Source organism: Pongo pygmaeus, chromosome 5 (assembly GCF_028885625.2).
Source record: "Pongo pygmaeus isolate AG05252 chromosome 5, NHGRI_mPonPyg2-v2.0_pri, whole genome shotgun sequence".
In the NCBI taxonomy this organism is placed as follows: domain Eukaryota; kingdom Metazoa; phylum Chordata; class Mammalia; order Primates; family Hominidae; genus Pongo; species Pongo pygmaeus.
In genome coordinates, this window is record NC_072378.2 from 136,921,758 (window position 1) to 136,948,283 (window position 26,526).

Sequence of the window (26,526 nt, forward strand, 5' to 3'; positions counted from 1 at the left end):
ATTTCCCTTTGTCAGTGATCATCCTAAATATTCTAAGCTTACAATTTTTAATATGAGAGCTACAACCTTTCCTGAAAACACACTAACATTTCCTCTAGATTCATTTTGCGGTAGGTATGCCTTTATACTTCAGGTAGTATTCAACTGAAAATTAGAAGGACCAATATGGACAGGACTGGTCCCTTATTTCAATTACTTGGTTTTTGTACTAAAGCAGTTGTCCTTTCTTCAAATCATGCGTGAAGCAAACATCGTCCCTCATCTCACTTTTCTGCGGGTGATGGAGAGCCGTGGGAGATATTACTGAAAAAGGAAAAATGAGGCTGATTATCTGTAGATTTCACAGACTCAAATGTAAATATGCAGAGGAAAAAGCGTAAACGTGTGGGTTGTTGTGACATACTAATGTAATAAAGAAATGTGGGTAAATGCTAGTCTTTTCAACAGGGATGGGCAGATGTGAGAAGCAGGCCCTCAGCTAGAACCAAGAGACACTCAGAAGAGAAAGGGGAAGCTGTGAAGAAAGTGGCCAGAAGCCCTCAGGGACTGCAGATGGCCCAAGCATGGTAGACAGACAGTGGCGCCAGGGTGGCGAGCACAACGCTAACCAAATAGGCCAAGGAAAGAAGGGAAAGGAGTTGTGTCTAGGCTGCATTAGGAGAGGCAGGTCCTATTGACATAGCCAGGTGTGTAGACAGGAGGTTTCAGGGCCAGAAAAGCAGATATACCAGCTCTTTGGTAAACAAAGTAGCTTTATTATCTGTGTAATTCTAACCAGAAGTCATGGGTGGGAAGAGGTCAACCAAAACAGTAATGAGTGAACTTTCCTCCTCCAGAGATCACAGCAGGAGTCCAAAAAACACCACCACTCAGGACTGGGCAACAGAGAGTAACCTAGAGATAAGTGACTAACATGGACACCTTCCATAACGATGGGGTGTTATCCTTGGACTCTTGGTTGAGGAGGAATGAGGGAAACCAAGATTTCCATGAAGTCTCAGAAGAGAAAAGACCCAAGTTCTTTCCCACTAAATAGTAGAGATGGCAAGAGCTGGGTTTCAGAGGACAAAATTGGGATATGAAAGTCAGAGAGGCAATCTCCCTTTATTAAAATAAGACTGCTCTATGCACATCATAGAAGATGTGTCTATATGGATTTACTTAACCATGCAACCAAATTTCGTGTTTCTGAATATAGGATGAGCTTTTACCACTTGTACTCATTTTGGTATACAAGCTTGCCTTTAAAAACCTAAACTTTATGACTGGAAATAAGATATTTTTAATCTCCCTGGTGAATAACTAGAATTTTCAATTAAGGTTTCTAAATATTTGAACAACTTTTATTGATTCGCTTAAAAAAAAAGTTTTTAATGCAAACCCAGAGTCATAAAGTCAGTTTCCCACATGTCAACTGTAGGCAGCACAGGAAGCTATAAATCATAAAAATTCAGACCTTGAACTGTACCAACAACATCTGTGAAGAACAGGAAACATTTGCTGTTAATAATCTGATCCTCTGGGTTTTATGCTACCAAATTATCAAAGGCAAATTATACTCCAGATATGCTACAGCATATCAAAAATAAAATAGAATCATAAATGTGGTCAATTATCTTCCTTTTTAGGTTCTAAAATACAAATCTTTAGCACCATTAATTAGTTTTGTTCCCTCGACCTCAGTGATCTTCCTCTCCTATAAGAACTTGACTGGGCTTTCAAAAACATGAGCTTTCTGTTCTTTCAGCTATCTACTGGAAGGTACATGCTGCTCTGAGCCTGTTTCTTAGACAGTCTATGAGGCTACAACGAAGCTATTGGAAAAATCTTAGGGCACTTGGAGATGAAGAAGTAATCAAATACTGCTGAAAAAGGCTTAAATTGGTAGAGGCAGAAAGTGGTATTTGACAAAAGAGGCTAAACTAAACCTCTCTTGTTTTATAAAGAAAGGCATTCAATCAAGTTTCCATGAATGGGATAAGGGAATCATATTCTGTAGACCAAAAACACATGCTCTTTAGTAAAAGTAAAAGAAAAGAAACCAACCCACGTCAATGTAGGCCTTACCTATTGGTTTCTATTTTCATCCTTCCAAGCTGTACATTCAGTGACCGGTGAGCACTCTGGGAATCATGAGACACAGTAGAACTGAGCGTGCTCACGCCTGAGGTAGCCACGGCATCTTCAATGACAGCCTGAGGTCTTCGGACAGTTTGATTTGAAGGCTGTTCCTCATGGTCATCTTCTACATCCAAGTCTTCTTGATCAGCAGTATCACTCTCAGATGCAAGGCTGAAATGTGGCCTTAGTTCTGTTTGGCATAATATCAGTGGTAGTGTTTATAAAATATGACTCATTGCCTTGATTTCTTAAGATATGAATGCTACCCTCCTGCCCCATCGTCAATAAGATATATATTCCAAACTGCTTTTCCAAAAGTGAAGATGGATTTCTGTGCACTCAGATTTGTTCTTCTATTGAACTTGCAAAATTCACAAGATATGATCTAATTCAAACAGAAGGAAAGAATGATCTAATTCAAACGGAATGATTTAATTCAAGAATGATCAATACATATGTATTGAATGATCAATACATATTCACACTGCACATATGTGGGGAAAATGCTAGGAATCTGAAAGAAAGGTAAAGATGTAAAAACCTTTTAAGAATATTTAAAAGTGTTTATACAAGTAAAGTTCATTTTCAGATTACATAATATCTGACAACTATTAACTTGCTTACAGATAAGGAAAGTGAGCTATACAGAGATTATATAAACACACATGAATATGCAGAATGCTTTCTGCCTGTAACATCCAAAATGTAAGGGGATGCAGGGCAGGTGCTGAAAATGCCACACGCAGGCTGATACTCACATTAGTAAGACTATCTCTCTTTGACTATTGGGCTGATTTCTAGTGTGTGTTCTCCTCTAACCTGTTGACTAACCATTGAAATTTAAACTATAGAAGTTACAAGTTTCCAACTTACACATACTATATAACATGAGATCACCTGCATGTCAGTTTAGAACTTGGATGATATTGTGGCTGGGCACGGTGGCTCACGCCTGTAATCCCAGCACTTTGGAAGGCCAAGGCAGGCATATCATGAGGTCAGGAGTTTGAGACCAGCCTGGCCAACATAGTGAAACCCCCTCTCTACTAAAAATACAAAAATTAGCTGGACATGGTGGCACGCTACTTGGGAGGCTGAGGTAGGAGAATCACTTGAACCCAGGAAGCAGAGGTTGTGGTGAGCCGAGATTGTGCCACTGTACTCCAACCTGGGCAACAGAGCGAGACTCTGTCTCAAAAAAAAAAAAAAAAAACAAAAAAAACTTGGATGATATTGTAAACCAAAAATAAAATTCTAAGCCCCCAACTGACTGAAGAACCACCTACCCCCAGGCCAAGGGGATCCCCAAGAAAACCTGAAAAAACTAGTTCAGGCCATGATGGGAAGAAAGGTCAGATATTCCTTGTTATACCTCCTCCCTTTGGAGTTTAGGCACAACTGACCAGCATTACCATTAAAATAAAGATCATATGGCTGACAAAACAGACTCTTTGTAGCAATAAGATAACAAATTCCAACCTGACTCCAGCATCCCATAACAAACAACAGGCCATAAAGGAAGTCAAAGTATTTTGCCCCAAAATATATTTCTTTGACATATTTTGGAATGGTCCTGCAAAGTCATCACTTCTGGGGTAAATCTGCATTCTGTAGAGAATCCCCTTCCCTTTCCAGGTCTTTTCCTGATCCAGGAGAGATTCAACTAAGAGTCTCACACTTTTTAAGGTCCAATAAGAGATTTTACCATCTATTCTCTCTGTAGCTTGTTACTTAGGGGCTTCATCTACATAATAAGAACGTTGGCTTCCACCATAGCCCTTATCTTAACTCAAGCATTTCTTTATGCTGACTTCAACTCTTCAGGCAAAGCTTAATTCTTTCAACCAATTGCCAATCTTTGAATCTACCTATGATCTGGGACCCCAACCACCTCCCCACCTCCCAATCCCTGCCAGATGTCCTGCCTTGCTGGGCTGAATGTCTACCTTACATATATTGCTTTATGTCTTTGCCTGTAACTTCTGTCTCCCTAGAAGTATACAACCAAGCTATAACCCAACTGCCCTGGGTACATGTTTTCAGGACCTCCAGAAGCTCTGTCACAGGTCATAGTCCCTCATATTTGGCTCAGAATAAACTTCTAAATATTTTACAGAGTTTGGCTATTTTTTGTCAACAATATCTTCCCATAAGAAAAAATATTATAAATTGTAATTAAATCCTTAAACTTGGTCCACAAAAAGGAATTACAGTCATAATTTAAGTGAAACATTGAATTTTCACTCCATATGCTCTGGCACATAGAACATTTATCAGATCACGTAACCTACTAAAAATCTGATGAAAGTCATAAAAACTCTCCCCAGAAGACAACACATTCATGCAACATTTTGCCTAGATTTCCTGATTTTACCTAGATTTTGCTATATTTGCACAGATTCCCTGAAGCCTCTCCCAAGTCCATGAACCACAGGTTAAGAGCCCGTGTGTACAGGAGGGGAGTCCAGTGGGAGCAATGGAGGACCCCATCCCACCATTCTTAAATGGGCACTTTGGCAAGGTCACCAAAGGCCTGCCAGCCAAATCCTCTAGGTAACTTTTTATCTTTACCCTATTGATCTGTGGACAGTATTTTCCTCTAAATCTCTGGCTGCTATTTTTCTTCTTCAGAGCCTTTTTATCTACTACCTGCCCACTTTTTAAGCTGGAACCTGGGATTCTGTCCTTCACTTTTTTATGTTTCTACTTTTGCTCCATAGATGAGCTCATTCAACTCCACGAAGGTTAAGTATTTCTGATGTGTGGATGACAAACTCTACACCTTTAGCCCCGGTCCTGTTACATCTAGAACATCCTGGACATTACTGTTCGGTAGGCACCTTAAATTCAACAATCTAAAGAAAACTTATCATCTTTTGATCATAACAAAAACCAGAGTGTCCTTTTTCAAGGCCAAGTTTACATAGACCTGGCTTTCTTTATCCCTCTTTTAAAATTCTATATAGTGGTTTTAAAAAGTGCATAACAGAAAATTTACCATCTTAACCATTTCTGAGTACACAGCTCAGTAGTGTTAAGTATACTAACAGTGCTATGCTACCAATCTCTAGAACATTTTCATTTTGCAAAACTCAAACTCTGCCCATCAACAACTCCCCATTACTCCCTCTTCTCAGTTTCTGGAAACTACCATCCTACTTTCTGTTTCTATGAATTTGACTACTCTAGACACCTCACATTTATAGTTACAGGAGACAGAAAAATTCCTAGGCAGACAGGGATCGATCTCCAGTGAAACCTGACCTTCAAACCAAGGACAGTTTAAAGCCTGAGAAGCAAGCTGCCAGTTCCGGAGAGAGTCCACAACCAGAGTGAGAACTTCTATCCCCATCTTACCCACTCTCTCTCAATTGGTTCCTTCTGGATGATGTCTTTTAACCAATCAAATGGTGCTTTTTCCAAGACCTCCCATGGACCAATCAGAACGCACCCCCCTATTCTAAGTCCATAGAAACCCCAGACTCAGCATCACAAATGGCTACCCAATTTCAAGTCCCCTCTCAATGCTGAGAACTTTCTTTCTGTCACTCAATTAGATTCTACTCTGCTTTACTCACTCTCCAATGTCCGTGTACCTTATTCTTCTTGGTCACGGGACCAGAACCCAGAACTCACTGAACTGTGGGAGTGAAAGGCATGTAGCACTCCTGCTCACCAAGCTGTCGGCAGCAGGAGTAATACAGCTGTAACACTCCCTCCCACTTGCTGAACAATGGGAGAGAAGAAGCCACTGGGTGCCACTCCCTCCCACTTGCTGAACTACAGGAGTGAAAAAACTATAAAATTATGGAAACATATACTATTTGTCTTTTTGTGACTGGCTTATTTTACTTAGCATAATGCCCTCAAAGTTCATCCATGCTGTAGCATGGGTCAGAATTTCCTTCCTTTCTAAGGCTGAATAATATTCCATTATATGTGTACACCACATTTTGTTTATCCATTCATCTGTTGCTAGATACTTGGGTTGCTTCCACCTCTTGGCAATTGTAACTAGTACTGCTATGAATATGAATGTGCAAATGTCTCTTTGAAATCCTTCTTTTAGTTTTTTTGAATATATACCCAGAAGAGAAATTGCTGGTTCACAAGGGTGCTTGCTTCTATCTTTAATTTCTGAGGAGCCATCATACTGTTTTCCATAGTAGTGGTACCATTTTACATTCCCAACAACAGTGTACAAGGATTCCAATTTCTCCGTGTCCTCACGCTTTATCTCCTAAGGCTAACCAAACTTCACCTCTACTCTATCTCATCTCTTATTCCAAAATCCCATTTCTTAATGTATTGATAGTATAGTAGGAGTAAGACAAAATCATGTGTTTTAGTTTTGTAAACCCAGCACTGATTGCAGGGGCTAAACATATTAGGTCTTCAAAAACTGTTGGTAGAATGGAAGAGTATTCCTACTAGGGTTATTTGGTTATTTGTACTTAGAAAGCAATAAAATAATTTAAAAATAATTTAAGAAAGTGTGATTCTAGATTAAATTAGAGGACAAGATTACACCTTTTACAACTTTCTATAATTATTCTTCAATTTATTTCATGATTTCTAAACCGATTTTTTTTTTTTAAGATGAGGTTTTGCTCTTGTTGCCCAGGCTGGAGTGCAATGGCACAATCTTGGCTCACTGCAACCTCCACCTCCTGGGTTCAAGTGATTCTCCTGCCTCAGCCTTCCGAGTAGCTGGGATTACAGGCATGTGCCACCATGCCCGGCTAATTTTGTATTTTTGTAGAGATGGGGTTTCTCCATATTGGTCAGGCTGGTCTCAAACTCCTGACCTCAGGTGATCTGCCTGCCTCGGCCTCCCAAAGTGCTGGGATTACAGGCGTGAGCCACCGTGTCCGGCCCTAAACTGAAATTTTTAAATAATGTAAAAAGGTTTGTAGTCCTGTTGACTATAATCTCACTTTTAGGGAAGGAAAATTTATAATCCTATTATATTTAAATATCCTCTTAATTGTGTAAACTTTAAATGATCATTTTATGTATGTATATATGACGTAAAAAATTCTCTGAAATAATTTAAAGAAAGTAGAAAATTGTAAGTTCATGCAGTGCTTTGTTATTTCGGTCTTTCATGGTGGCCCCCTGAGTGCACGTCATCAGATTAGACATTGTAAAATATGCAAATGACACAGAACATCTGCTTCTTTTTCTCAAAGAGATGACAATCTAAAGGAGAACTAGGGCAAATACACAGAAGAGTGCTGAGAGCACACTGAAATATAACATGAAATTATAAGCACAAATTAATACAGCTACAAATATCTCAGATTATCTCAGGTATAGACCTAGTTATATATACAATTCACATGTACACTGAGATGGTTAATTATATATGTCAACTTGACTGGGCTAAGGATGGCCAGATAGCTGGTAAACATTATTTTGGATGTGTCTGTGAGGGGTGAGGGTGTTTCCAGAAGAGATTAGCATTTGAATCAATGCACTTAGTAAAGAAGATGGCCCTCTCCAATGTGGGCAGGCATCATCCAATCCACTGAGGACCTGAATAGAACAAAAAGATGGAGAAAGGGTGAATTCTCTTTCTCTCTTCTTGAGCTGGGACATCCACCTTCTCCCGCTCTTGGATATCAGAGCTCTTGGTTCTCAGAACTTCAATTTCAGTTGGCGCCCCTGGTTCTCAGGCCTTTGGAGTCAGACTGATTATACCACCAGCTTTCTTGGTTCTCCAGTTTACTGATGTTATATGGTAGAACTTCTCAGCCTCCATAATCACATGAGCCAATTCCCATAATAAATCTTCTCTTATATATCTCTATGTATCCTATTGGTTCTGTTTCTTTGAAGAACCCTAACACATACATGCAGTAAGAGTGCTAAGGGGTAAATAAAGTACATTTGCAGTGACTGAATCCAGTGGTAGTTTACTCACTCACTGAGGGATTCATGGAGGCTGAAGGGCCTATGCAGAGTTCTGGGGGAGGGGAGCCTTGGCTTGATAGAGAAAGAGGGAAGTGTATTTGAAAGAATGAAGCTCAAATGATGGCCCAGGACCCTCTGGGAACAATGTAAAGCAGAGGGGACTGTCAGGAGAGAGCCATGTGTCAGGAGAAAGACTGGGACTCAAGGGGGCCTTAAAGCACGAGTGGAAAAGTGGAGCCAGTGCATTGTTTCCAAACCAGCAAGATGGGATCAACAACAAAACTATTCCCACCCAAATGGTTACTTCCCCAGAGGAAGGAAAATAACTAGACCAAGTTTCTTTTTTCTTTTCTTTCTTTCTTTTTTTTTTTTTTTTTTGAGACGGAGTCTCACTGTCACCCAGGCTGGAGTGCAGTGGCACGATCTCGGCTCACTGCAACCTCTGCCTCCCAGGTTCAAGTGATTCTTCTGCCTCAGCCTCCTGAGTAGTTGGGATTATAGGCATGCGCCATCACACCTGGCTAATATTTGTATTTTTAGTAGAGATGGGGTTTCACCATGTTGGCCAGGCTGGTCTCAAATTCCTGGCCTCATCTGATCTGCCTGCCTTGGCCTCCCAAAGTGCTGAGATTACAGGCATGAGCCACCACGCTTGGCCTAGACCAAGCTTCTTTAACACAGAGTATTTCTAATGCTTAGTAAGATCATAATACTTGTGAGCGCAGTGTATAACACTTGCATGAAGCTCCTCGTACATACACATTGCTGTTCAATTCACATTAATGTGAACTTGGAGCACGTGTTTGATTCAGTTAACAACTGGTGGTAATATCAAGTGCTTGAAGCAGCTTTTAACAATTATTGTTGATATAGGAAGTATGCTTACATTATCAATACTCTTACCTTAGCACTGCCATCATAGTCTCTGTGCTCAGCATTACTCCATCTGGTCACCCACAAGCAGACTGTACTAGAGGACTAATGCTGCCAATAATCTAAAGGCTGATTCTTGATGACAAGTGAGAAAATAGTCTGAGAAAAAACAAATTCTTAAGGGACTTGTACTGTACTGTCTATTCTGTGTGCTCCTTTTGGAAAAAAGATTAAACACTTTTTTTTTTAACTTTTTATTTTGAAATAATTTTAGGATAACAGAGAAGTTGCAAAAATAGTACAGAGAGTTCCTGTATAGCCTTCAGCCACTTGCCCTCGCCTTAACAGTTTATATACCTTTGGCACTATTATCAAAACCAGGAAATTAACATTGATACAATACTATTTTTTTTTTTTTTGAGACAGGGTCTCACTCTGTCCCCCAGGCCAGAGTGCAGTGGCACAATCTCAGCTCACTGTGGCCTTGACCTCCTGGGCTCAATTGATCCTCCCACCTCAGCCTCCCTAGTAGCCAGGACCACAGGCACATGCTGCCATGCCTGACTTATTTTTGTATTTTTTATGTAGAGATGTGGTTTTGCCACACTGCCTGGGGTGATCTCAAACTCGTAGGCTCAAGCAATCCTCCCACCTCAGCCTCCCAAAGTGCTGGTATTATAGATGTGAGTCACCACACCTGACTTTTGACACAATACTATTAACTAATCTATGGACATTATTTGAATTTCCCAGTTTTCCTACCAATGTCCTTTTTCTGATCAAGGATACCTCATTATAATTAGTTGTCATGTCGCCTTAGTCTCTTCCAATATGTAACTAGTATTTATTTCTCACGACCTTCACCCTTTTGAGGAGTATTGGTCAGGTTTTTGTACAGTGTCTTTTATTTGAGGTTCACTGACATCTTCTTGTGATTAGGTTGAGGTTGTGCATTTTTGGCAAGAACACCACAGTGTGATGCTGTGTCCTTCTCAGGGCATCCTATCAGGAGGTACATGACGCTGATGTGTCTTCTTACTAGTGATGCTTACCTTGATCATTTGGTTGAGGGGGTGTCTGCCACATTCCTTCACTGTAAAATTACTGTTTTCTCCTTGTAGTTAGTAAATATCTTGTGGGGAGACACTTTGAAAACCATCCACATATCCTGTTTCTCCTCATTCTTTTGCCTACTTTAGCAGTCATTGATGGTCCTTGCCTGCAATAATTATTACTGTGGTGTTTGCCTACTGGTGATTTTCTGTTTTCCTCATTCATTTTTATTTATCAATCGCAATTCTACTATAACAAAAAGCTAACCTTTCTCGTCCATATATTTATTTCTTCAATTATTTGTATTAATATGGACTCACGGATGCTTATTTTATTCTATAATCTATAATCCAATATGATCATTATTTTATTGTTCAGATTGTTCTGGCTTGGACTGTTTGGAACATTTTCAGGTTGGCTCTAGTGTCCTTTCAATAAATCTCCATCCTTTTTGACACTTTATTTCTGGCATCACAAGGTGTTCCAGGTATTTATTTATTTATTTATTTATGATATGGGATCTTGCTCTGTCGCCCAACCTGGAGTACAGCAGTGCAATCATAGCTCACTGTAGCCTCTATCTCCTGGGCTCAAGCAATCCTCCCACCTCAGCCTCCCAAGTAGCTATGGGCATGCACCACTATGTCTGGCTAATTTATTTTTATTTTTTTAGAGACAGGGTCTTGATATTTTGGCCAGGCTGGTCTCAAACTCCTGGCCTCAAGCAATCCTCTTGCCTTGGCCTCACAAAGCCTTAGGATTACAGGGGTGAGACACCATGCCCAGCTACAATCTTATCTTTTATTTCCCCTGCCCCCAGCCCGGAATCAACCACTTCTCCAAGGAAACCCAATTCCTTTTATTGAAGAATGGCATTTAGAAACCAAGATTTAGGTCTCCTCAGCAGACAGACTTAGGAAATGAATGTACAATCACGTACAGTATAATAACATTTCAGTCAAGGATGGATCGCATATACTACAGTGGTCCCATAAGATTGTAATACTATATTTTACCATACCTTTTGTATGTTTAGACACACAAACACTTACCACTGTGTTAAAATTGCCTACAATATTCAGTATGGTAACACACCATACAAATTTGTAGCCCGGGAGCAACAGGCCATACCATAAGGCCTGTGCATCTAGTAGGCTCTGCCATCTAGGTTTGTGTAAGTCCACTCTAGGATGTTTGCAGAATGACAAAATTGCCTAGCGACACATGTCTCAGAACATAGCCCTGTCATTAAGCAATGCATGATTGTACTAGCGATGGTATACTTTTTAAAATTTGTGGTCTTCTTTCATGTGTCTTCTGAAATGGCAGGTTAACTGTAGTATCTTATATCTAAAAGGAATTTTTATCAGGGGCATTTGAAGACCGTCTGTTTTTCATGTAATTTCTTTATATCTTAATGGCATAACAAAATCTTTCAGGACATCTGGAAATTTGATGGAGTTGTTGAATGACTGACATCACTTCATCTTGTCCACATATTTCATCATTTGTATATTGGTATACAGTATATATGGACTTATCTTATCCTGAGGGAAATGCAAAAAGTACTGTCTCCATGTAATTCTCTTCTAAAAATTCCACTTTTCAAAAATAAATGTTTTCAAACAGTAACTTCAATTGAAATCAGAAACTCCTAGTGGCCTCAAAGAAACCAATTTCATAGTGGAAGAGCAAAGTCCTTTCTTTAGCAAACACTTTTAATAAACAATGTGCCTTGTTCCGCACATGGTTGATCACAGCAGTGTCCATCCCTGTGACACTCGCGCAAGGACAGCTCCCTCTCTGCAACCTCCCTGCTGTTCTCCCCAAACCTAACAGAGTTTCACCTACAGTTACTTTTGCTTTTTAAACTTTCTATTCTGGCAGAATTTTAGATTCATGGAAACATTGCAAAGATAGTGCAAAGAATTCCTGTATACCATCCACACAGCTCTTCCTAATATATCTTACATAACTATGGCATGTTCTTTAGAATGATTAAATTAACATTGGTACAAACTATTAACTAAACTGCAGACTTCACTCAGATTCTCAGTTTTTCACTAATGTTCGTTTTCTATTCTGGATACCACATTACACTAGGTAATCATTACTAAAAGGAAGTTTTTTTTTTTTAAATTAAGTAAACAGATCATTTATATGCTATTTAAGTTGTTTCAAAATATACTCTCTTTTTCCTTTCTTCATTTAGGTGTCCTTAATTTAGGTTGCTACTGTGTTTAACTCATGGCCCATACCTCTCCCTTTCAGTGATATATACTATTCCCCCTTCATCCCATAGATCTTTTGAATATCTAACCCCTCTATAGTACATTCCCTACAACCAGCCTTATCCTAATGATAAAGCATCTGAATATAAGTATTGTTTGACTTCCTTAGAGCATGAATTTCTTAGGTTCACATCCAACTACTAATCATGTGCTTCAAAGCCTCTCTAGAATTTTTTTCTAAGTTTCTACACCATGCAAATTTTCCACCCTAATTTGTTATAATCACGTGAAACTCATTTACTTATTGTTTCAACCAAATATGAATCAGGGATCCACTGTTTTCCAGACACTGTGCTGGACAGTATGCTAGGCTCAGAATAAAATAAACCACAAACAGTTACCCTCTGGTGAGGGTAACAGCCATTAAACTAGAAACAAAAGTAGTTTCAGATTGTGGCATCACAAATAGGTGAAAACCATTTCCAAGGAGAGAGAATAACAGAGGAAGCCTACTTTAGATTTGGTGATAGGTCCAGACTCTTGGTGGCCTGAAGAATGCAAAGGTGCAAGCCACAGGACAGGAGAGACATGGGGTGGAGGTGTGTTCCAGGTAGAAGTAACATGTTCAGGGATAGCAGAACTTCTGTTTCTTTCTTACATAAGAAATAACTTAATCTTGACCAATGTTTGACATAAAGATTGACACAGATGCTCTCGCTGTCATATCAAACACTCAAGTGTTCTATGAGAAGAGAGGGAATTCCACAACTCAGAAGGGTTGGCCTGAACTTAAAAGTTTGTAGTACCATTTATAAATAATTTTAATTTAAAAATATTTCAGGGCCAGGTGCAGCAGCTCACGCCTGTAATCACAGCACATTTGGGAGGCCGAGGCGGGAGGACAGCTTGAGCCCAGGGGTTTGAGACTAGCCTGGGCAACAGAGTGAGACTTCATCTCTACTTAAAAAAAAAAAAAAAAAGAAAGAAAACTAAAATGAAAATATTTCATATTGATCTTATCCTTTTAAATTTATATTTCAGAATGCTTTATAATATAGGTACAAATTAGTACAACAGAACATGTTTCTAATTTGTTTATATAAATATATATAAATCTGTATCTATCCATCTATCAATTGGTCAACTGCTCTTTCTTTCTACCTACCTACATACTCATCCATGCATCCATGCATCCACCCACCACCCCAATACACACACAGGGTGGAAGAGCTTTGCCTACAATTTTTTATTAATGGGTAGACTATCAAAACACGTTGGAGGTTTTTGCCTTAGAGTATGAATACACTCCTCACTTATGCCAAAAAGCCTTGTTTCATCAATACTACCCCTTTTGTATCTCACTGCCAACATAGCTGGGGCTGTGTCTAAACCAGTGATTTCCAAACTTGGCTATTCATCAACATGACCTGAGAGCTGTATTAAAATCAAGTTCTTACAGATGGAAAAAGGAGGATGTTCAGGGCTGTGAAAATATTCTTTATGATACTATAGTGGTGGATACATGTTGTTATATATGTAGAATTCCTAGAGAATGTACACACCAAGACGGAACCCTAATGTGAACTATGGACTCTTGGTGATGATAACGTGTCAACGTAGATTCACTGATTGTAACCAATATACCACTCTGTGGGGGACCTTGATAATGGAGGAGGCTATGCATGTGTGAGGCTAAGGGGTATGTGCAAAATCTCTGTACCTTCCACTCAATTTTGCTGTGAATCTTAAACTGCTCTAAAAGACTAGTCTTTAAAAAAAAAATCAGATTCCTGGGCTTTATTCCTGGCAGATTCTTATTTGGCTTCAGATGGGGCTTTGAAAGCTGTAATTTTAAAGACAATTAAATTGCTCAATGCAACGAGCTATGCAATGCCTCCTTAAATTGCTCAATACATTGGAAGATTTGGGAACCACTGGGTAAAAGATGTAGGAATGTGTTTTGTGGTCCAGATATCTCTATTTTGAAATGCATATTTATCTGAGTCACCTGTATACTTTTTCTCTTCACATCCAAACACATTCCTTAAAGACAGGGGAAGCAAGTCTTCCTCATTCTTAGTAAATACTTTGCTTGGTGTACCATTATCCAGACTATATGTACTATTTGGTGATGTTGAAAATATTTCTTTAAAAAACGGTATTAATGGTTTTTAAAGTACTAAGGTGATATCAGAAATAACAGATGAACAGTAATCTAAAATATCCAAGCACTAAATATGTGCAGAGTAATTAAATATCTCTGACCTGGAACCAGGATAGTAATGGCTGTCTGTACTGCCTTCCGGATGATACTGTCTAAGGCAAACATCCAGTGCGGCTTGATGTTATGATTCCGAAGAACTTTATTGACCTGGAGAGAGAGTGACATTTAGCCTACTTTAATTTTTAATTGCAAATAGCCTAGCTGATCCAAGCACTTGTATGAAGTTCCATTCACAAAACAACTAAAAAGTTTCTTCACCTTGAATTCTTTGTAATTCTTTATGTCATTGGAAAACAAAGTAAAAATTGCTACTTCAAATCAAAGTTTAGTGAGCCCCATGTAAGCAAATAAGTTATTTAAGTGAAAGGCAGTCTGATTCAAATGAGAATGTTACTTCTTTGGGACTCAGAATGTGCAGTTTTTAGCTTTTATAATGTCTGCAGAATGGATGGAGGGAGGGGGTGAAGGAGGAAGACAGGGTCTAAGAGACTTTAAATAAAAATAAAGGCTGTTCTTACTGTTCATTATTCTCTATTACTTATTATTATTATTATTTCGTTTGTTTTGGAGACAGGGTCTTGTTCTGTCACCCAGGGTGGAGTGCAGTGGCGGGATCATGGCTCACTGCAACCTGTGCCTCCGGGGCTCAAGCAATCCTCCTGCCTCAGCCTCCCAAAGTGCTGGCATTGCAGACATAAGCCACCATGCCTGGCCATCTTAGCCATTTTTAAGTGTATGGTTCAGTGGCATTAAGTACATTCACATTATTGTACTACCATCACCGCCATCCATCCACAGAACTCTTTATCCTGCAAAACTAAAACTCTATACCCATTAAACAGTAAGTTCCCATTTCTCCCTCCCCACAGTCCCTGCAAACAAGCATTTTAATTTCTGTCTCTTATAAATTTTACTACTGTAGGTACCTTCATATAAGTGGAATTACAGTATTTGGCCTTATGTGAATGGTTTATTTCACTTGGCATAACATCTCTAAGCTTCATTCATGTTGTAGCATGTGTCAGGATTTCTTTCCTTTTTAAGCTTGAATTATATTCCATTGTATGTATTTATCATGTGCATTACCTTTCTAAAAACAAGCTTTTAGCATAAGACTATGACAAGCTCACTTAAAGTTTGGGTTAACTCTACTACCTGCTGGCTTACCCAGATCTCTAAAAAAAGAGGCTATTTCCCCAACAGGATTCTGGTTAGATACCTCTGAGTACCTATAGTATGATTATATGGAAGTATAATTTTATTTAAATTCCAAAAATTTAATCACCATCCCTACTGCAGCTGGGGAGATGGTGACCTAGCCACAAAACCCATGTCAAGAGCTGGAGCTCCAGTTGCTCATGCCTGTCCTTGGTCCATCTTCATCAAAATCCCCTAGTTTGGAAGAGAGTCAGTTTGAGGACTTCATCGTAGTAGTTGCACAGGAAATGAACCCTTGCTAGGTTCCCACTTGTTCTAGAAAATCCATCCAGGCTGAGTTTGTCCTGGTACCTTCATTTCTTTAAAGAATTTACATGCTGGCTGGACACGGTGGCTCACGCCCTGTAATCCCAGCACTTTGGGAGTCCGATGCGGGCGGATCACCCGAGGCCAGGAGTTCAAGACCAGACTGGCCAACATGGCAGAACCCAATCTCTACTGAAAATACAAAAATTAGCTGGGCATGGTGGCAGATGCCTGTAGTTTCAGCTACTTGGGAGGCTGAGGCACAAGAATTGCTTGAACCCGGGAGGCAGAGGTTGCAGTGAGCTGAGATCATGCCACTGCACTCCAGCCTAGCCAACAGAGGGAGACTCCATCTCAAAAAAAAAAAAAAAAAAGAATTTACATTCTTACTAGGTGGAAGAGGGATCTGTTATAACCATGACCTGCTCCTCTCAGCTCTTTATTACATAGCAAATTACATCACAGGGCCCATACTTTGGGTTCATTCTCATCCTGGACAGTGAATGAGCAAGAGCAGGCATGTGTGTGTACACGTGTGTGTGTGTACGTGTGTGTGTGTACACGTGTGTGTGTGTGTCTGACCTGGCCCAAGGCCCAGGAGTACAACCCAATAGCTCTCAGTCTGAATTCTACAGCAAACTTGCTTTCCAACCTCTAGGCTAGAAGCCAAATGTGTGGGCAAGTGCAAATTAGCTAAATTATTTCACTCTACTTGCAGGCAGTTGGGTTTCCCTAGTTGCAGCATAAGCATGCTTTTAGCATTTAATATTAGTGATAGGCTTTGCCAGTTGCTTTAATTTCTTATGCCCTCAATCAAGTCAGGACTCTTGTCCCTGCCCACAATATAGCATAAAGACCAAATGGCTTACACAGTGTCTCAGAGAATGCTAGTAGTTATTGAAGGATTGTAATTTGGCTTTAAATTGGGGATCATTTGATGTTGCAAATAAAATTGTCAACACACTTTCTACATAGAAGCAATACACACATTAGGGCTGAATTAATTTTGGAATTTAAATAAAATTATACTTCCATATTTATACCACAAGCACCATCAAGAACCCTCTTATTTCAGTCTCCCACATCTTGTTAAGGGTCTTCTGGAGGTGGCTTGAGGCTTTTTTGGCACTGAGTTCCACAGATAAGTCTCACCCAAGAATAACACAGAGGGTTCTGAATGCATTACAGAAGACTGGCTTTAGTTTGTGTTGCATAGCAACTCAATTTTGGAGAGAAGACTTCTCAGCAATCTCTCGTTAGATCATGTGCTTTAATTTTTAATTAGTGATGCTCTGTACTCTGAAAGTATATTAAGTAGGTATTTATGAAACAAACATGTTAAAAATGTTCTGTATGAAAACTAGAGAAAAACTGGAAAAAAATTAACTGGTTTTATTCAGCAGTGACCATTTCAATCTGTACTGTTAAATTTTTCTCAATGGCCACTAGATGGCATTTCTCATATAGCATTAGAAAATGTATGACTAAAGTGTGTTACGTTGCTAAAGTCGTCAAAATAAACAATGACCCAACATAATTTCATAAGAACGAAGTTCAGCCATGGGAAATATTTTGTTATTTTCCATGGTGATTTGGTTTTATGTGTTTTTTAATTTGGGGAATGCAAACACACAAAACAACAAATCAGATACTTAGAAGCACGCTGAGAGGTGAATATCTCACATTTTTCATCCAAAAAGAATAGAGTTCCTTGGAATTTTTAAAGAAAAATAACAGAACTTATGTTTTATCTTATTTTTCTAACAAATTTTAGTGTGTGGGAAAACACTGGCAAAATATCATACTTACAGCATCTTGAAAACCAAAGAGTACCACCTGGACTTGGCTAATGCCGTGGCTGTCGAAGTCCAGCTCCAGTTTCAGCTTTGACAGTGTGGTGGCTATGATTTTTCGGTCAGTGGATCTCACAAATTCTCTGAGGCTTGCAATGAGGGTTGTGATGTGTTCCCATTTTAGTTTCGGTTCTTCAGCCCCCTGTGAATAAAAATCAACAATCCTTCCGTCAACATATGCTGGATATACCTGCCACGGGAATCCTATCTCCATACCCCCTGCCCCCACTTTTTTTTTCTTTTGGTAGAGACAAGGTCTCACTATATTGCCCAGGCTGGTCTCGAACTCCTGGGCTCAAGCGAGCCCCCATCACTACTTCCCAAAGTGCTGGGATTCCAGGCATGAGCCACCACGCTTCCCACACCTCTTTCTGAGAAGAACTGGACTTCCAAATGTCTCCAAAGGAAAGACCATATTTTGAACTATATGGCTCCTCTTCAATCCTCCTACCAACACCAAGAAATAATCAGAGAGAAAAGGTACCTGCCCATGGATATAGTCAGATAACAAAGTTTTGCCCAAAAAGACTAAGGCCATAAGATTCTTTCAGAAATTTTAATTGGGAACTAAAAAGAGATTTGAGGAATAAGCCAGAGGATCTCAACCTGAAAGTCTGCCCGGAAAGAGAAGCTATAAAATAGGGTCATGAATATGTCCAACCATAGCAGAAGCAATGGAATTGAGAAAGACAATAGGGAGTGTATTAGTTCGTTTTCATACTGCTGAAAACACATACCCGAGACTGGGCAATTTACAAAAGAAAGAGGTTTAATTGAACTTACAGTTCCACGTGGCTGGGGAAGCCTCACAATCATGGTGGAAGGCAAGGAGGAGCAAGTCACATCTTACGTGGATGGCAGCAGGCAAAAAGAGAGAGCTTGTGCAGGCAAAATCCCATTTTTTTAAAAGCATCGAATCTTGTGAGACTCATTCACTATCACAAGAACAGCGCAGGAAAGACCTGCCCCCATAATTCAATCACCTCCCACTGGGTTCCTCCCACAACACATGGGAATTGTGGGAGTTACAATTCAAGATGAGATTTGGATGGGGACACAGCCAAACCATATCAGGGAGGGAGAGGAGAAGCGGACAAGAACAGAAATGCACACCAAGCAGGTCAACAGCAACCAAGCCAGAGAAAAGATGTGCAAACTCCGGGCACTTGAAGTTCCTCAGGCTCATATTCTGTTTTCAGTGTCTGTGAGACTCAGCTAGGCACTATGGTTGGAATTCCTTAAGAGTCTACTTCCCTTATTGCTATGCATGTCTACCTATAACATGTCCTTGGTACTTCAGTTGTCCTTACAGTGTGTCAGTTCCTTGCAACCAAGAGGGGCTGATCTCAAACTTCATTTTTGAAACTACTCCTTACCCATCAATGAGGCAATTGCTTCTAAGAATGGACTGATGGACTATTTTATTACACTAAAATATATTACAATGTTCAAACAAATGCTCTTTCTCAAAATGATTTTTTCTTTTTTTTTTCTTTTTTTTTTTTTTTTAAGAGACAGGGCCTCTCTTTGTCGCCCAGGCTGGAGTGCAGTGGCACAATCATAGCTCACTGCAGCCCCTAATTCCTGGGTTCTAGCTCTCTTCCCACTTCAGCCTCCTGAGTAGCTAGGGACTACAGGCATGTGCCACCACACCCAGATAATTTTTTAAAAAACTTTTTGTAGAGACTGGGTTTTGCTAAGTTGCCCAGGCTGGTCTCAAATTCCCAGGCTCAAGTGATCCTCCCACCTCGGCCTCCCAAAGTGCTGGGATTATAGATGTGAGCCACTTTCCCCAACCTCAAATGGAACTTTTCTCCTTTGAGCAAGGCATACTGTTGCTGCTTTTTTTTTTTTTTTTTTTGAGAAAGTCTTGCTTTGTCGCCCAGGATAGAGTGCAGTGGCTCCATTTCAGCTCACCACAACCTCTGCCTCCCAACTTCAAGTGATTCTCCTACCTCAGCTTCCCAAGTAGCTGGGATTACAGGCACCTGTCATGCCCGGCTAACTTTTGTATTTTTAGTAGAGCTGAGGTTTCACCATGTTGGCCAGGCTGGTCTTCAACTCGTGACCTCAAGTGATCCACCTGCCTCAGCTTCCCGAGTGCTGTAATCCCAAAGTGCTGGGACTATAGGCATGAGCCACCATGCCCGGCCCATACTGCTTCTTTAAGGAAGCATAGTAGGATGTTATTTGTTCCCATTTAACTTTAAGAAAATATAAGAAACTTTAAGAAACTATTATATCATTTTTATTTTATATTGTACATTTTCTTACTGTACCATTAAAATTAAAATTCCTCCACTGGGCTGTGAAAATTATAATTTCTAGGAGTCTATTAAAATAAAAAAGAAATGCACCATCGAGTTCTTTCTCTTAATATATTTTCATTTGGAAGCTCGGTCTCATGTTTATGTTTTCATGAGATAAGATTATATTGAAAAGCTTGAAAGCTGTCATTAAAGGAATATTTTAAAATCACAATGGGAACCCTTATAAACTTTGTTGGTTTTTTCCTTACCACAAACTAAATTGCACCCAAGGTAAAGATTCACAGGCAAAATCATAACATCATGAAAATATGTTCAAGAAGAAAAATCTGAGTTATGCAGAAATTGGAAGCTTCTCTTAGTAAAAACTCAGTTGCAACATGTTTGCCAATAGCAAACTTCAAATGGCAAACTTTTTTTTTGACATTAGCTTTGTTTTTACAACAGAAAAACATGTTGCTTCTGGTTTTTTGATGTGTGTGCTACTGTCCTACAAAGGAACATGCTCTACTCTGGGAAATGTTTTCTGTTCAGACTATTTCATCTACTTACGTCATCATTTATTTCTGTTCTGACTCCGGTCTCTCCATGTTAACTCATTCATGTGCCTTCAAAAACAAGCATCTTGGCTAGTATCTGGTGCGCCTGACTCAGCGTCAGCATAGACTTAACAGTATGCATTTCCTGCACTCCTAGTACCAGGGTGTGATGGTTAATACTGAGTGTCTACTTGATTGGATCGAAAGATACAAAGTATTGATCCTGGGTGTGTCTGTGAGGGTGTTGCCAAAGGAGATTAACATTTGAGTCTGTGGGCTGGGAAAGGCAGACCCACCCTTAATCTGGGTGGTCAAAATTTAATCAGCTGCCAGTGCAGCTAGAATATAAGCAGGCAGAAAAATGTGAAAAGAGAGAGTGACCTAGCTTCCCAGCCTACATCTTTCTCTTGTGCTAGATGCTTCCTGCCCTCAAATATTAGACTCCAAGTTCTTCAGTTTTGGAACACGGACTGGCTCTCCTTGCTTCTCAGCCTGCAGACAGCCTATTGTGGGACCTTGTGATTATGTGAGTTAATACTTAATAAACTCCCCTTTACATATATATGTATTCCATTAGTTCTGTCCCTCTAGAGAACCCTGACTAACATACAGGGTCTTCTGCAAAGATGCTCTCCAGTCTTTATCCTTTAAACTTCCTCAAAAACCAGGAATGGATTTCAGAAGGATGTTACAGATTAAAAGGCTTTTCATGGTTTAAGGGTTTGAGGACCTGACCAATATCTAGATTTGGTTTTGTTATAAAGTGTAGGCTTAAATATAGATATAAATATGTATCTAGAAACAATACAATGGCAATAATCACTGATTGATTGTAGAAAAAAATTAAAGATATTAGATAACTATTATTAGCCTGCTTGATAATGATAACAATAACAGTTAACAATTGTGGAATATTTTCTGTTATGATTTAAATCACTCACAATCTCAGTTACTCCTGATAGCAACCTTATAAAGTAGACTCCTCCATCATAGATGAGGAAGTTCAGGCTCTGAGAAGTTAAATCAGTTGCCCAAATTGCACAGCCTTTAAGTGATGGAACCAGGCCTCAAACAGCAAGCTAAGCCCAAGCTCCTAATCATTCTATTCTATTGCCCCAATGACCTGCAATAGCAGCTGTCAACCTGGGTCAGGACCTGTTCTACCACTGAATCACCACCTGATGTCACAGGAAAGGATTCCCAACATCCTTAACAGCAGTCAGAAGGGCTCCCACCATCATGTGGCCATTATGGATTCAGCATGTGATTCTGATCAGCAGTTTCAGGTACTCACTGGTAGCTTCATGCTGGTCCCCTAAGGTGTGCCCTCTGATGGTTGCTTTTAAGGTTTTCTTTCATGTCTCCTTTTACAGAGAACATTCAAATGCACTTTAAAACCCGGAGGTACCAAACGATCGAATATGACTAATCACTCCCACATTTAAGTATTTCAGCAGTCATAGAAGTGATGACCAAGGCAGTCCTATCCCTGATGGCGCTATGGTCCAGCAGGGAGACAAAGAATAGACCCCAACAAGCTGGCATTTCCTATACTGGAAAAGCACATTCTCTGGGGGTAATTAGAGATTTAGGCAATTCCTGGGTTTTATGTGTTTTTGACCTAAAATCAAGCATCTTAAAGGTCCACAGGAGAGGCCTTCACTCTGCAGTGGCTAATGGTGATTTACTTTCCTTCTTTACCTCCAACGCCTAATCCCCACCCCACTTTATGTTTTTCCCAGCACGTGTCACCCTCAGGCCTACCAGTGAGGCAGAGCCACGTGGTGGTTAAAGCAAAAACTTCAGAGCCAAACTGCCTGGGTCAAAATCCTAACTCCATCACTTAGGACTGCATGACTTTGGCAAACTACTCAAGTCCTCTGTGCCTGTTTCCACATGCGTAAAATGAGGATGCTAATAGAACTATTGGTATAGTACTACTGTCATGAAGATTAAATGAGCAAATACACATGGAATACTAAGAATAGTACCTGGCCTAAAGAAAATGTTAGCTGTTATTACTGTATGTTTTATACATATATATAGTTTTTCTTCTTCCGCTAGAATGTCAACTTCAAGGGGATGCAGATATTTTTGTCTGGTTCGCCAGGGTATCACCAGCACATAGTACAGTGCCTGGCCTTTGACTGATGCTCAGTAAGTATTTGTTGAATGAATAAATGAAAGAATTCCAAGTGCTGCCCAGCTGCTCTCTCCATCCAGCTTGGTTCCTCTTCTTGGGTCAACCCAGTCCTGTTCTCAGTCCTTGAATGATGACAGTGAGCCGAAGGAAAGGCCAGAGAGAAAGGTGATAGCTCGAGACCACTCCAGTCTCCACCGCCACGAAGCATGCATGACACTCATCCTCCCCCGACTCAGAGGCCAGCTACCCCTCACTCTACAGCACCTTCTTCCTGGGCCTCGGAGTAACTGCCCGAGACAGCTTTCCTTTAGGACCCAAGTCAAGGTTTTTGAGAGCGTGTAGAAAACACTCATTTCAGTTCTCCTTGTACCGAGGCCCTACTGGCACATATATGGCCTTTCAACTCCTTCTATGAGATCTAAAGAGGTGGACATTAGGGAATTCCTAAGGCAATAAAATGTTCAGCAAAGAAGCACAGTGAGGTTCTCAAGACAGAGACAGGCTGAGATTGTTTAGTAAGAGCCAAGAGAGAGCTTTGCTCCATTTACATCTTAATAAAAGATGAGAACAGGTAAACTGTTGTACTGAGAGACTTTAAAAACTTGGCTGGACTCCTCTAGCCCCAACGTTTTTTTGCAGCTATTTCCTCAGGACACAGGGAGGGAAGAAGCCATGTGCAGTAGTCCACAGTGATCATGAACGACAGACAGGTGGAGGCCACGGCAAGGGAGGCAGGTAGATGAGTTCCCAGTACCTATTGAACTAAAAGAGGATGAGAAGTGTCATACCAGGGACCGAGTGTGTCTGTGGGAGGTTGTATCCACAAGAAGCTTGGGGCTGAGGGAAATCCATTTTTCTCCTGGTGCATATTTGGGAAGGGGATTCTTCCTTGTATTTGTACACAGAATTCCAGGGAACACATTTTCCCAGGTATTATGGTTCTGTGTCCTCCAAATTTGTATGTTGAAGCCCTAACACTCAATGGGATATATTTGCAGACAGGGCCTCAAAAGGGATAATTAGGACTAAGTGAGGTCATAAGGGTGGGGCCCTAATCCAATTGAACTGATGTTTCTGGTGTCCATATCAGAAGAGGAAGAGACACCAGGGCTGCAAGTGCACCAGAAAAGGCCATTTGAGCGCATGATAAGAAGGTGGCCATCTGCAAGCTAAGCAGACAGGCCTCAGGAGAAACCAAACCTGCCAACCCCTTGATCCTGGACTTTCAGCCTCCAGAACTGTGAGAAAATACATTTCTGTTGTTTAAGCCACCCAGTATGTGATAGTTTGTTATGGTTGCTTGCCCTGGTTTGGATGTGATTTGTCCTGCCAAAATTCATGTTGAAATTTAATAGCCAATGTAATGATACTGAGAGGTGGCAGAGTCTTTAAAGAGGCATTTGGGTCATGAGGCTCATGAAGGGATTAATGCAGTTGATGCAGTTCTCAACAGACTGGGTTAGTTCTCAGGAAAGCAAGATGTCATAAAGCCAGTTGGCTCTCCCTGTACCTCTCTTTTCTCCACTCAAGCCCCACTGCCTTTCTACTTTCTGCCATGAGTTGAAGCAGCACGAGGCCCTCACCAGATGCAGATGGGCCACTGGATCTTGGACTTCATAGCCTCCAGAACCATGAGCCCAAATAAACCTCTTTTCTTTATAAATTACTGAGTCTCACATATTCTATTATAGCAACAGAAAATGGACTAAGACACAGCCCTAGCAAACTAGTACACCAAGGAATAATAGTTTCACTGACAAGCTTTTGTTTTTTCAGAGTACATATGGCCTTCTAAACTATTATATACAGCAGATCCTCAAATAATACTGTTTTGCCCTATGTTGTTTCCTTATAACCTTGATGAGAAAAAAAAGAATTGATTCCTGGTAGGGGCCACTGTCTGTGTGAAGTTTGCACATTTTCTTTTCCTTTGTTTTGTTTTTTTTTTTTTTTGAGACAGAGTCTCCCTCTGTTGCCCAGGCTGGAGTGCAGTGGCGCAATCTCGGCTCACTGCAAGCTCCGCCTCCCGGGTTCACGTCATTCTCCTGCCTCAGCTGGGTAGCTGGGACTACAGGTGCCCGCCATCACGCCTGGCTAATTTTTTGTATTTTTAGTAGAGACAGGGTTTCACCGTGTTAGCCAGGATGGTCTCGATCTCTTGACCTCATGATCCACCCGTCTCAGCCTCCCAAAGTGCTGGGATTACAGGCGTGAGCCACCGCGCCTGGCAAATTTGCACATTTTCTCAATGTCTGTGTGGCTTTCCCTGGGTACTCTGGTGATATGGTTTGGCTGTGTCCCCACCCAAATCTCATCTTGAATTGTAGCTCCCATAATCCCCATGTGTCATGGGAGGGACCCAGTGGGAGGTAACTGAATCACAGGGGTGGGTCTTTCCTGTGATGTTCTCATGACAGTGAATAAGTCTCATGAGATCTGATGGTTTTATAAATGGGAATTCCCCTGCACAAGCTCTCTTGCCTGCCGCCACGTAAGATGTGACTTTGCTCCTCATTCACCTTCCACCATGATTGTGAGGCCTCCCCAGCCATGTGGAACTGTGAATCAGTTAAACTTCTTTCCTTTATAAATTACCCAGTCTCAGGTATGTCTTTATTAGTAGCGTGAGAACAGACTAATACATATAGTTTCCTCCGCATCCCAAGGATGTGCACGTTAGGTTCATTTGTATGTCTACGTGGTCTCAGTGTGAGTGAGTGTGGGTGTGTGTGTGGATGTGCCCTGCAGTGGAATAGTGTCCTGTCCAGGGCGGGTGTCTGCCTGGTACTGAGCTGCCAGAATAGGCTCTGGCCACCCATGGCCTTGAACTGGGTAGATAGTTATCTTGTTTTTATTCATCTTTCTTAAATATATACAGAGTTCACATTTATTTCAATGTGGAATATTAGAAGTGTTTTAGTCTTTATTTAGGAGTTTGGTCATGTTTTTGTGACCAGAAATATGCCATAGGAACTTAACTCTTGTTTATGTCAATTAGTCTATGGCAAAACTGGTTTGGTTATACATAATTTTGCTTCAGTCACAGTTTCCAAGGACCTATCAACTACATTAAGTGAAGACTCACTACAATTTACTTCCCTTTGCCCTTCACCCTCCATCTAAATGTAACCTCACAAGCTCAGGGGTTCTGTTGTATTTGCTGATGTTTCCCAAATGCTGAGAGGAGCAACTGGCAGGTCGCCTCATGCTAATGTCAGAATTAGCAACTCACATGGCTTAATGCGTGTTTATTGATGGAATGAATAAACAAATGAAGGAAGAGTAAAAGAGGCTTGTAGGGCCTAGTTGGAATGTCACCAGTGTGAAAAATTTGCTTCTGACTTAAAGATAGCTTATATTCAAAAATGCAGTGAAAAAATAATTTCCCTATTTTCATATTAATATATTCCCTACCGTACGGTTTGCTTTCTTTTTTCCTGTGGGGTAGGTTTGTTTTTTTTTTTTTTTTTTTTTTTTTTTTTTTTTTTTTTTTTTGGTTTGTTTATCATGATGATCACTACAGGTTCCTCCTGCCTTTCACATCATCTGTGACAGCTGCAGGCGGTTAGCACACAGGTAAAATATGTAACCTTTGGGAAATGAAGCACCTGGGAGAGGATTTACCTGAGCTAAAGATTCCATTAGGTTTCTCACAATTTTGTCTTGGTCTTCCGTCAGGATCCTGTGAAGGGTAGCTCGCCTCTCACTGTCCTTCCTCAGCATGAAGAATCCAGAATCTTTTTCTTCGGGGGAAGGAGGAGCACTGTGATCTTCAAAATTCTCATCTGGAATGCTGAGAAAATTTATGCGGCATAAATCACAGTTTCCTTTATAAAATGACA

The 26,526-nt window shown here is 40.4% G+C and overlaps 1 protein-coding gene and 1 long non-coding RNA gene across 3 annotated transcripts in view; one reads left to right on the forward strand and one right to left on the reverse strand.

Moving 5' to 3' along the window:
* Positions 1-26,526, forward strand: part of LOC129038521 (uncharacterized) — a 67,872-nt gene that overhangs the window by 15,324 nt on the left and 26,022 nt on the right. The window lies entirely within an intron of this gene.
* MAP3K5 (mitogen-activated protein kinase kinase kinase 5) overlaps positions 1-26,526 on the reverse strand; it is a 236,587-nt gene that overhangs the window by 8,496 nt on the left and 201,565 nt on the right. Inside the window, exons 24-27 of the mRNA XM_054491631.2 lie at positions 26,309-26,477; positions 17,692-17,877; positions 14,460-14,565; positions 2,068-2,311 (exon numbers count right to left, since the gene is read on the reverse strand). Of these exons, the coding sequence (XP_054347606.1) occupies positions 2,068-2,311; positions 14,460-14,565; positions 17,692-17,877; positions 26,309-26,477 (705 nt within the window). The remainder of the gene's footprint in view (positions 1-2,067; positions 2,312-14,459; positions 14,566-17,691; positions 17,878-26,308; positions 26,478-26,526) is intronic.